A 12,438-nucleotide genomic window follows, 5' to 3' on the forward strand; every position below is an offset into this window, starting at 1 on the left:
ACATCAGCCCGGACCCAAAGGGGCCACTGTGAAGATCTATGGACAGCCAGGTGCCTGGTGCACACCTGTAATCCCAGTACCTGGGCGGCTGAGATAGGGATCAGGGTTCAAGGCCAGCCTGAGGAACTTGGTAAGGCTCTCACCGTAATGAGATCCTGTTTCAAAATAAAAAATGAAATAAGGTCGGGAGGATAGCTCAGGGGTAGAACACCCCTGGGTTCAGTCCTTAGTGCCACAGCAAAAGACGGATGAGGACTGCCATGTCTGGAAAGCCCTTCGGGATGCTCCGCAGCTGGGCTGGAAGAGGGGCAGCTTGTCTGTTTCCAGGGGACTCTGGTCCTCCAGGGGCGGTGGGAGGATGGGGTTTCGGGTGATGAAGTGTCCTGTGATGGGTGATGTCTCTAAACACACGTCCTCCTCCGGGAGCAGGAAGGCAGCACTCCCAGGAGAGGTGTTAGGACACTGTTACCTTTGGCCTTGTGGTACCTGTGGCTCGGGATGGAGGGATGCCTGGACGGGTTCTTACTGTCCCTCCCACATCACCCTCTTCCTCTTTCTTGCCTGTCCAGTCAGGGGTTGGAGGGCGAGGGGGAAGGCAGGAGCTGCCTGCTTTTGGGTGTTGGGCTGGGGATGGAGCCGGGGTGGAGTGGCACGATCCGATTGTCATCTCATGTGTGGGGTCTCAGCTCACGCTGCAGGTGCCCGAGCGGCAGCTGGATGGCCGTGTGCAGCTGTATCACTCGAGCCTGCGCCAGCCCCGCGTGCAGGGCAGCACACACCTGAAGGTGCAGCTCGGTGGGCGGCTGCCCCTCGTGGTCGGCTGGCAGTGGAGGGATGCGTCCCGGGCCGCCCTGTGGAAGTGGGAAGGTGAGTAGCGGCTGTGGTCCTCCTTGGCTGGTGGCTCGGGGGTCTGACCCCGGTACCCTTCTGTGTGTGTGCCGGCCGACTCTCACATGTCCCCGACACTTGCAGTCACACCCTAACTTGACACTTGCAGTCACACCCTAACTTGACACCTGCAGTCACAACCCTTGCCGATCAAGCACTGATGATCAGGGCCAGCCTCCAACCTCACTCCATGCCCATCTCCACGTTGCCTGGCAACCTTTAGACTTCTTTTCTAACCCAGGACCTACCTGGGGCTTTTGCATTTGCTGCAAAACACTTTCTCACTTATGAAAAAATGTATTCATTATAGTTTGTTCTTGAATTAATTTTTTCTTTTCTTTTTTTTTTTTTAATCTTTTTGGTGTGTGCATGTGTGGTACTGGGGAATGAACCCGGGGTGGTCTGTCCCTGCTCTATACCCCCAGCTCTATTTTATTTTTTTGAAATAGGGTCTCATTAAGTCACCACATGCTGGCCTCGAACCTTGCAATCCTACCGCGGTCTCTTCAGTACTGGGATTACAAGTGTGTGCTGCTATGCCTGGCTTAATTTTTATTTTTATTCAAGTGGTAAAAGACATTTAAAAGTGAATTCGATTGTGAGCTGGTAGTTGTTGAAACTGGGTTAAGGTTACTTGGGGCCTCATCATATGACCCTCTGCTCAGGCAGGTACTTGAAATATGTTTTTTTTTTTTTTTTTTTTTTGGTGGTACTGGGGTTCCTGGAAGCCCTTCTATCTCCGGGCTACACTCCCAGACCTATTTTTGCATTTTTTAATTTGGAAACAGGGTCTCCTAAGCCAGCACGCGTGGCTGCCTTCGAACCTGTGCGATCCTCCTGTCTCTGCCTCCCAAGCGCAGGGATTACAAGCGTGCGCCACCACGCCTGGCGAAATATGTTTTTAAATGTAAAGTTTAGCCAGATGATGTGGCACACGCCTGTACTTCTGGTACTTGGGAGGCTGAGACAGGAAGATGCAAGTTCTTGGCTTGTTTCAGCAACTTAGTGAGATTCTCAGCAACTTATTGAGACCTTGTATCAAAGGAAAAAATAAAACAGGGCTAGAGGTATAGCCTAGAAATAAAACACCCTTAAAACACCCCTAGGTTCAGTCCCCAGAACCCCCCCACAAAGTTTATCATGTAAAGTGATAAACTCAATTTACCACTCATTTTCCTACCCCAAGTCGTGCTTATGATAGCTACCACTGTAAATTATTTTAGTTCTTTCTTCTGCTATACCTTTTAAAATAATATAATCATGCTGTTTTTTCTTGACTTTTTAGTATCAGGCATTCTCCTTAGATTCCTTACTGGAGAGGGTGGAGATTTAACCCTTAAATAAGACCTCTTTTCAAATATCTGTTTCCCTCCATCCTCTTAAGATAGTTACATTTTTATTAACATCCAGTGTGAAACGGGAGGGCGTGGTGGCACATGCTTGTAATCCCAGTGCTTGGGAGGCTGAGACAAGAGGATTGCACAGATTCGAAGCCAGCCTCAGCAACTTAGTGAGACCCTGTTTCCAAAAATAGGTCTGGGAGTATAACCCAGAGGTAGAAAAGCCCCTGGGTTCCACCCCAGTACCACACACACACACACACACACACACACACACACACACACAGTAATGCAGTGTTTACATAAATGGGGCTCTATGAAGGTCCTTCCTGCCTGAGATTTTGGTTTTCCTAGAGTTATAGTTGCCTTTCTTTCCTATTTGATTAATTTTCTTTTTTCTTCCTATTATTTATTCCCCAAAACTTTTAGCAACATTGTAAAACTCTCCCCTAAATGATTATTTATGAGCTTCAATGACTTCTGATGTGTTCCTTAAAGACCCTGTTCCTAGAGCCTCTGTGGTCCCGGCCCAGCGTCATCCTGGGAATTCCTTCAATTCTTTGTAGGTTCTCCTGGTGTATCTTTTTCTTCATTCAAGCTCTGTCTCTTCCCATCTCCAGATCACAAGTTCCATGAAGGCAGCGGCTGTGCCTCTGAGTTCAATGCCAAATCCCAAGTGTTTCAAACAATATTTACTGAGCCCTTGCCTGAGTTGGGAATGTGTGTTACGGAACAGGAGTGGGGTTCTGAGACTGGGCTTTGTTAATCCTGGAAGAGCTAAATATTATTGTGCCGAATTCCAGCCTGTCGATGACAACTCCTCTTCTCCTCTATTCCCCCCACAGCTCCCATCAGGGGACAGAGACCAGGGATGCTCTACCTCGGAGCTACACCTCCAGCCATCTCTATTTTTCATCTTGAAATAGAGTCTCACGACGTTGCTGAGGCTGCCTTGAACCTGTGGTCCTGTCTCAGCCTCCCAAGTACTGGGATTACAGGCTTACAACTGTCCCATACTGATCTCACTTTTTGATGTGGTTCCAAGTAAGGCCTAGATAAGAGTAACCTTCACCCCAACACTGCAGCCCGTGTTTCACTAACGGGAGTGAAATGTACAGATCTTATCCAGGATACCAAGGAGGAAGCTTGTATAGTCCAAGTCCCTGTCAAAATTCACAACATTAAGCCAGGTATGATGACACATGCTTGTAATCCCAGTACTTGGGAGGCTGAGACAGGAGGATCACGCAGGCTGGAGGCCAGCCTCAGCTACTTGGTGAGGCTCTCAGCAACTTAGTGAGACCCTGTTTCCAAATAAAATATAAAGTAGGTCTGGGAGTATAGCCCGGAGGTAAAAAAGCCCCTTGGTTCCACCCCAGCAACACACACACACACACACACACAGACACACACACACACACACACACACACACGATTCAAAACATCACCATCAATCTTGAAAGTTTCCTGCTGCCCCATCCCAGTCATCCCCAGGTTTGAGAAACACCCATCGTGGCCACAGCGAGCCTGTGGGGGCCTCTCGCTACCTGCCGACAGCTCCCTTCCCGCCCCTCACAGGAGCCCTGAACCTGGACAGCCCGTGGCTGATGGTCTCTGCGGCCCACAGGCTGTACTGGCTGCCCCGGGCCACCTTCCAGGCTGCCCTGGAGCTGACGCTGGGCAAGGCCTGGACCCTCAAGGACCTGGTGGTCAGCGTGGCCTGCAGGAGCCAGGGCCGTGACAGGGAGGGCAAGATCCAAGTCTACACCCCGGCCACCACCTACCTTCAGGTGAGCGGAGATTGGCCGTGGCCCCTGCTCCTGCCTTCTGGCAGCCACCTAGCAGGGAGTCCGGTTCAGAGCCCCGGGGACCCAGACCAGCCTGCAGATGGGTGAATGTGGGCTCACCCAGTGTTTACGACCATCAGGATTAGTTGCCCAGTGAATTTGGGAGAGGGGACCTTCCCTCCATCAAAAAAAGAGAAAAAAAAATTTAACCCAGGCGTGGTGGCGCACGCTTGTAATCCCAGCATTCAGGAAGCAGAAGCAGGAAGATCACAGTTCGCAGACAGCCTCAGCTACTTAGGCCCTCTGCAACTCATTGAGACCCTGTTTCAATATAAAGAATAAAAAATCAGGCTGGGGGTGTAGTTCGGAGGTAGAATGCCCCTGGGTTCCATCCCTAGTACTAAAACAAAAATTCTAGATTTTTCTATATCCTGATTTAGCTCCTGATGGGAATAAAATAAAAAAAATAAAATCCAAAGTAGGTCAACGAACACTTTGGCAGCAAATATTCATGAGGCTTTTGTCAAAACCTGATGAAAACCTGGAGGACTTAGGCCAGCACCATGCTGATTGCCCACCGGGATGGAGCAGGCTCTTCACACATGAGCAGTGTGGGGCCACAGTACCGCTGGGGAGAAAGAGACCTGAATTGTCCTCAGGGCTGTCCTCTGGGGGGCCTGGTGCAGGCTCCTCTGCATCATGGGCGACACGTGGACACAAGGTCCAGGCTGCCTCGGCCTTCTGAGGTGGGCGCCAGGGCGGGGCCCCGGGGTGACTCTGAGGAGGCGGCTGTCTCCCGCAGAGCATCCAGCCCTTGAGGATGGCGGCCAGGCCAGGGTCCAGGTCCCAGAGCTGCTGGGTCTGCTGGCAAGTGGACAGAGGGGAGCTTGCGAAGAGGAGGACGCCGGTGACTTTGTCCCAAGCACCTGGGTGGAAGGACCAGTAATTTGGCAAAGTTGTCACCAATCTCTGTCAGTCCCCTGAGAGCGGTGTGGTCAGGGGCAGTGGCCAGAAGGGCACTGGGCACCAAGAGGGGCTGTGTCAGGGCACTGGCCACAAGGAATCTCTGTCCCCCAGCCCCAGAACAAGCCAGAACCACACCCAGCACTTCCCAAGGCTCTAAAGACCACAGGGGCAATGCCACCTGCCAGAGAGATCATATTTCCTCCCCAAATTGCGGTTACATTTACTCGGAGCTGGGGCCATAGAGAGAAGTTTCTCCTCATTCCTCAGGGCCCTATAAGAAACAGTCAGCCCTCCTGGATTAGTCAGGATATGCCTTGCAAAGATGGCATTGGACAGAAAGGTTTTGAAGGATGATTAGGAGTTCACCAAGTAGCGATGAGACGTAAGAGAATCTCAGGGGCTGGGCATGGGGGTTCAAAGGCTCTGGTCATTCTCCTCTGCCTCCTTGCAGGTTTCCACGGTGACAACCTTGGCGCCTGGCCTCTTCCGCAGCCGGAATGAGCTGGAGTGGGTCTGGGGCGGGTGGGCGCGGAGTGAGCTCGAGGCCCAGAGCAGCCGGGACCGCGTGTTGCTTCACTGTTGGCTGCAGGGCCCCGGGCGGGAGCTGAACCTCACGGCAGCTTACCAGCGCGCGGAGTGGGTGAGCATCCAGTGGCCTGTGTGGTCAGAGGCCCTGAGTCCCTCAGCCGGGTCCCTCCCTGCTCGACAGGGGAAAGGGCTTTGTGCCACCGGTGTGGCTCGTGACTTTGGGCCACTCTGACTTTTTTCATGGCGTAGAGGATGGAACCTAGGGTCTCGTGTGTGCTAGCCGACCATCCGACCCCTGAGCTACAGGCTCAGCCCAAGCCTCCTTTTCCTCTATGAATGGCCCCGCCATGTTAGCACAGACCCTGGAGCTCAAGCTGCTGGCCCCTCGAGCCCAGCTCTGCAGCCGTCCCCGGGCCAGCATTCCCAGGATGATGGGCCGTGGGTGGCTGCTCCTGATCCCTCCCGAGATGGCTGGTCGGCAGCGAGGTCCTGCCACCCGACCTTCCCTTCGCCTGGTCTCGTTCCAGCCCCGGAGGACCCACGTGTTGCTGGCGGCTCTGGGGGCCGAGGCTCCGGCTCAGCCACGGGGCCTGCAGCTGGAGGGCGAGCTGGAGGACCTGCCGCACGGCCGGGCGTCATTCCAGAAGCGGGCGACCCTGCTTCTCAGGTAGCACCTCTCGCTCAGCCTCAAAGCTGCCCTGGGGTTCTCTTTGCATTTCCTCTTGACACAGACAGCCAGTTAAAAAGGCTGTTCCCTGTGTGCCGGGAACAGCATGAGTTTGGAGACAGCAGGCCCGCCTGGAAACCCAGGCTTGGCAGTGACCAGCTCTGTGGCCTTAGACCAGTCACTTGCCGTCAGAGCAGCAGCGGTAGTGGGAAAGCGCCAGGGCCTGATGTTTGCAGACATCTCCGTTGCTTTTCAAATTCTATTTGTATTTATTGAGCGCCTGCAGTATGCCAAGCAGGCTTCCAGGCACATCGAAAATAGCAGTGAGCAAAACAAAAGGGAGCCGCGTGTTCACTGCGCACACGCGGTCCCTAACCATCCCCCCTCTCCATCGTGAGTGCCATCATGCCATTTTACAGATGGGGAAACCGAGGCCCAGCGAAGTGAATCAGGCCCTTCACCCGAGGTCAGGCAGCTAGTGAGAGAGCAAGCCCGATCCAGCTCCGGCGGTGGGACCCCAGGCCCCATGTGGCTTTGGGCCTCTGAGCCTCAGGTTCTTTGCTCAGGGTGAGGGGATGGGGCTTAGGGTGTCGTGTGTGCTAGGCAAGCGCTCGGCCCCTGAGCTATGGCCAGCCTATAGTGCGTGTGTCCTGGGGTCTCCACTGCTGAACGGTGCTCGTGACGCCGGCTGTGCCCAACTTGCTGGCACCATGAAAGGGTGCACGGGGCCGTTGGCAGATTACAAGGCACAGGACTGCTGGTGTGTGTGTGAATGTGTGTGTGAGAATGTGTGTGAATGTGTGTGTCTGTGTGTGAATGTGTGTGTGAATGTGTGAGTGTGTGTGAGTGTGTGAATTTTGAATGTGTGTGTGTGAATGTGTTTGTGTGTGTGAATGTGTGAATGTGTGTGAATGTGCGTGTGCGAATGTGTGTGTGAATGTGCGTGTACGAATGTGTGTGTGTGAATGTGTGTGTGAGTGTGTGTGAATGTGTGTGAATTTTGAATGTGTGTGTGTGAATGTGTGTGTGTGTGTGTGTGTGTGTGTGTGTGTGTGTGTGGTGCTGGGAATGGAACCCAGGGAATTTCTACGTCCGAGCTATAACCTCAGCCCAATTTTTTATTCTTTATTTTTATTGTTTTGTGGTACTGGGGATAGAACCCAGGGGCTTTCTACTTCTGGGCTACACTCCCAGACCTATTTTATACTTTATTTGGACACAGGGTCTCACTAAGTTGCTGAGAGCCTCGCTAAGTAGCTGAGGCTGGCTTCGAACCTGTGCGATCCTCCTGTCTCAGCCTCCCAAGTGCTGGGATTACAAGCGTGTGCCACCACACCCAGATTATTCTTTATTTTAAAACAGGGTCTCACTAGGTTGCAGAGGGCCTCACTAAGTAGCTGAGACTGGCCAAGAGCCTGCGACCCTTCCTGTCTCAGCCTCCCAAGTGCTGGGATTACGAGCGTGCCCACCGCGCCCGGCTTGCTGGGTCTTGATGAGCCTCTCTCTGTGACACAGTGCTACCTCTGCAAGCTTGGGATGGGCGCCATCTGGGATGGGGCTCAGGTTTAATGGCCTTGGCTGTCCCCCCCTTTCTACACCAGGCACCCCTGGCACCTGCCTGTCCCGCAGAGCCTCCTCCTGCAGGGGACCCTCACCGCTGACAAGCTACGCCGGCGGTACTCTCTGGAGACCAGGGTGGTCCTAAATGGCCAGGAGGAGACCTTACAGACCGTGGTCCTGGGCTGCCAGGCCAGACATGCCTATGTGAGTAGGCTCCAGCCAGGGGCCTGGGGTGGGGAGGCCCTGCCGGCCTCCTGGCCCGTGAGTACATGTGTGTGACTGCCCCTCACAGGTCTGTGCGGCCCTGAGCCACCCCTACCACAGCAAGGCCATCCCCGGGAGCCTGGAGGCATGCCTGGTGGCTCAGAATCAGCACCGTGTGAGTGAGACGTCCCTGGAGAGCCTTGCACCCCGACAGCCCCAAGCTGACTCATTTCTCAACCAGAGGAGTAGACATTCCCCTGCCTGGCCTTCTGTCCCTTCCAGTCTCCCTGCTACACTCTCTGCTCGACAGCTAGGGATCTTCTAAAAATTGTCAATACGGTCATGTCACAGCTTTGCTTAAACCCTCATGGCCTCCCTTGGGATGAGCCCCCAGGCCTGACCCTCTAGGCTCGCGGACCCTTCTGCTGCTCATGTTCACTTTGTCCAGCCTCGTAACTTCCTTGAGCTATTCTTTCCTGCCCCAGGACCTTGTATATTCTGTGCCTGGAGCTGTCACCTGTTCCTCCAGCTTCTCCTGCCTCCCTTCTACTCACTGTGTAGGCTTAGGCTCAGACATCCCGTCTTCTGGGAAACTCTCCTTGACCTCCCAGGCCCCTGGCTGCCTCCTCTAGGACAATCCTTCGATAACTAGACCTCTGGCCTCCAGCGCCATCCCCAATCCCAGTTCTGTTCTGTGTGACGATTCAGCCAATCCATTCCCTCTGCTAGGCTGTTCATCAGATCCCACGTCTGCTTTTCTTACGGTGGCACCCACAGGGTCTGGTGCACGGTAGGTGCTTAATAATCAGTGCTGCAACAGGGTCTTTAAAACCCACTGTTTGCCCAGGTCAGAGGCCCATCAGCTTCCTCTGTAAGGAATCAGATAGTGACTGGGTTGCAAAGGGCCTCACTAGGTAGCTGAGGCTGTCCGGGACCGCCATCCTCCTGCCCTAGCCTCCCAAATGCTGGGGTTACAAGCGTGCGCCACCATGCCCGGTTCATCACAGTCTCCTCCCTGACCCCTCTAGGGGAAGGAGTCACATGGGAGATCACCATGGTCTCCAACAAGCATTTGTTAAGCACGTACTCTGTCCCCACGGAAGATAGAGGCTGCTTTCCCTGTGGGACGACAGTGTGTGTGTGTGTGTGTGTGTGTGTGTGTGTGTGTAGCAGGGCCAGTGTTGAGCTCCGGGCCTTATTTCCCATCAGTGAGGGGCGGCTGTGTGTGGTGCCCCAGGAGCTGGGGAGGGACGTCCAAGGAGCGACTCAGGGGAACGGAGGCGGATGACGGCCCCGGACATCTGCAGAAGGGGTCCCCAGTGCTGTTTGCTATTTCCTGAGCCGGAGATTGCAGAACAGCACCTTGGCCAAACTCCACCTGCAGGTGTGTTTTGTTTGGCCCGCTTAGCATGGAAAAATTGTATTTAAATTAATTGGCGTCATTGAAAATCAGATAACTTTAGGTAAAGGTTTCCAGATTCCTGCTGTTTTTAAGAAAGAAAAATTTACAAGATTTGGCCGCTCTAGGCCTCAAAAACTGTCAGTTCTAGCTGGCAGTTATAGGCTTGAACTGAGTGGATGGGATGCTTTTTCAAAATTCGGCGGCCTGCTCTTTATTGTGTGTGTGTGTGTGGTACCAGGGATTGAATCAGGCTATCTATCTCTGAGCTGTACCCCCAGTCCTGTTTTAGTTTCTGTTTTGAAACAGGGTCTCACTAAGTTGCTGAGGGTCTTACTAAATTCCCGAGTCTATCTTTGAACCTGCGATCCTCCTGCCTCAGCCTCCCAAATCCTGGGATTACAGGCATGGGCCACTACACCCAGTTTGCTGCCTCCTCCTCCTCCTCCTCCTCCTCCTCCTCCTCCTCCTCCTCCTCCTCTTCTTCTTCCTCTTCTTCTTCTTCTTCTTCTTCTTCTTCTTCTTCTTCTTCTTCTTCTTCTTCTTCTTCTTCACTTTGTTTGATGACACAGAATTTTCTCTCTTGGACCCTTATTTTTCTTCCACCATCTTGGATCGCCAATGAAACCATGTATGTCTTTATCTCAGGATGCCCAGAATTTACAATATCCCAGGACAAGATGGCTTTAGCTCCTCAGTCAACACAGACAGGAAAAGATGGCCACGCTGGAGTGCGCTTGGCTGGTGTCAGATGCTAGACCGTAGATGAGTGAATCGTGGCTGAGTGACTATGGTACTGGTTTCCTGCTGCTGCTCTTACAGGTCACGACAAACTCAGTGGCTTAAAACCACACACGTTTATCTTACAGTTCTTGGGATCACCATTCCCAAATGGGCCTCACTTGGCCCAAACCAAGGTGTCCGCAGGATTCGGTTCCTGCTGGACACTGCAGGGAGGACGCTTGGCCTCAGCTTTCCAGGTTCTAGAAGCCAGCTGCACACTTGGCTCATAACCCCCACTTCTGTTCGAGACCAACAGCGTAGCATCTTCCGGTCTCCCTCTGACCCTCCTGCCTCCCTCTCAGAAGGACCTTGTGATTATATCAGGTGACCCCAGAAGTCCAGGCTGGCCTTCCCATCTCAATATCCTCTACCCAATCACTTCTGCAGAGTCCCATTTGCCGTGGAAGACAACATACTCACAGGCTCCAGAGATTCACATAGGGCTTCAGTGAGGGTAGGTGTCAATCCACCTGCGACTCTATGGGCATCCTTATGCTCCAGCATGGCCTGTCTGCCTGCCCACCTGCCTGTCTGCCCGCCTGCCTGTCTGCCTGCCCGCCCGCCCGCCTGCCCGCCCGCCCGCCTGCCTGCCTGCCTGCCTTCCTTCCTTCCTTCCTTCCTTCCTTCCTTCCTTCCTTCCTTCCTCCTTTCCTTTCCTTCACTTCCTCCCTTTCTTCCTTCCTTCTCTTCGTTTCTTGAACCCAGGGACATTCTACCCCTGAGCGACACCCTCAGCCCTATTTTACTTTTTATTTTGAAACAGGGTCTCACTAAGTTGCTGAGGTTGTCTTCAAACCTGCGATCCTCCCGTCTCAGCCTCCCAAGTACTGGGATTGCAGGCGTGTGCCATCTTGCCCAGCTTCCAGCATGGGTTTGACCTGGGAGTGTCAGGCTATAGTGAACTCTTTTGCACTTGTACAGATTTTCATTGTGCATCTACCATGTACCAGGACCCAAGTATTAGAAATAAGTCCATCTCCAATACCACAAAAAAAAAAAATTAAAAAAATAAGGCCATGAGAAAGAGAGGGGCGGCCACCAGGGCCCTTGGGAGGGGACACACACGCATCCATCTGCCCCATCGAGCCCACCTCACTGATCCTACCTTGGGTGCTGAGTCCCTCCCTGTTGGAAAGGTCCCAAGTGCACCCATCCCCACCTCCTGCCTTGTGAGTGGCAAACACAGGCAGTGCTTAATCCATCCATCCTAGGGCTACTTTCTTCTGATTTCTGCTAAGGGTGCTCAGGGTGGCTTCTGCCAGCCCGAGTGTTAAGAAGAGACCTTGTTTTCCCTGGTTCTCGCACATCCAGGCCAAGGACAGGGAGGTGGAGGCCACGCTGAAAGTCAACCGGAAAGCCGTGCTGCATCTGAGGGGTGTGCACCACGACAGATCTCGGCACAGGGAAATCCACCACCGCGTGGCCCTGGACGCGGCCCACTCCTCCCAGGTACCCGGCCCAGGCGGGGCAAGCGCTGGTGTGCGCCCCGTCTTCAGAGCTGGACCGTGGGCCGGAGCAGGGGTGTCATCCGCTCTTCCAGCTGGGGCTCCCGCACGCCCTGAGCTTAGACGGGGACGTCGCCTGGAAGCAGAGTCCCAGAGGAGCCTTCGACTTCGGCATGGATGCGCGAGCGGCCGTCAACCACAACGCCACGGCCCAGGTCGGGGGCTGAATCCTCCTTGGCTGAGGGATGAGGGGTCTGTATATAGAGGCAGTGCTGGGGAGGGGCCGGGGAGCTACGGCACGGCCTCTGCTGCCCTCAGCAAATGTTTGCCCCATCATGAAAGCTGATTGATCCTGGCGCAGCTCTGCAGTCTCTCCGGGATGCAGGCGCGTGCGGGAGGGGATGGAGGAGTCTGCAGGATGCTTTTATGGGCCGGGCCCCTTAGCCACACAAGCCACTCAGCCGACATTCTCCTGACCGGAATGAAGGAGGCCCCACCTAGCGGGAGAGAGGGAGGCTGGGAGAGGTGGTTTAGCTGCGCATCTCGGAGACATGGAAACGCAGTCTGGAGAGCGGGTAGCGGCCTCTGTAGATGTTCGTTCACTCTCTGAACGCAGGCTGCATCTCTGATGCGCGTCCAGTGCAGGGACGTACGGTGACTTGGTTTCTGTCCCCAGCTCTCAACTTAGTGAGTCCCCCCCCCCCCCGCAGTATTAGGGATGGAACCCAGGGGCATTCTACCTTCAAGCTACACCCCCAGTCCTATTCTTTATTCTTTATTTTTGAAACAGGGTCTCACTGAGTTGCAAAAGGCCTCACTAAGTAGCTGAGGCTGTCTGCGGACCTCAATCCTCCTGCCTCAGCCTCCCGAG

At 54.0% G+C, this 12,438-nt stretch overlaps 1 protein-coding gene across 1 annotated transcript in view; it reads left to right on the forward strand.

Moving 5' to 3' along the window:
* Positions 1 to 12,438, forward strand: part of LOC308268844 (uncharacterized protein) — a gene marked incomplete at both ends in the record, with an annotated part of 138,457 nt that overhangs the window by 61,735 nt on the left and 64,284 nt on the right. The window contains 9 exons of the mRNA XM_080703948.1: positions 687 to 867; positions 3,807 to 4,018; positions 5,433 to 5,621; positions 6,037 to 6,176; positions 7,778 to 7,940; positions 8,029 to 8,115; positions 11,434 to 11,571; positions 11,663 to 11,782; positions 12,184 to 12,216. Coding sequence (XP_080560074.1) covers positions 687 to 867; positions 3,807 to 4,018; positions 5,433 to 5,621; positions 6,037 to 6,176; positions 7,778 to 7,940; positions 8,029 to 8,115; positions 11,434 to 11,571; positions 11,663 to 11,782; positions 12,184 to 12,216 — 1,263 coding nt within the window. The remainder of the gene's footprint in view (positions 1 to 686; positions 868 to 3,806; positions 4,019 to 5,432; positions 5,622 to 6,036; positions 6,177 to 7,777; positions 7,941 to 8,028; positions 8,116 to 11,433; positions 11,572 to 11,662; positions 11,783 to 12,183; positions 12,217 to 12,438) is intronic.

The sequence above is a fragment of the Muscardinus avellanarius genome (assembly GCF_963383645.1).
Source record: "Muscardinus avellanarius genome assembly, chromosome: 10".
Taxonomy (NCBI): Eukaryota; Metazoa; Chordata; class Mammalia; order Rodentia; family Gliridae; genus Muscardinus; species Muscardinus avellanarius.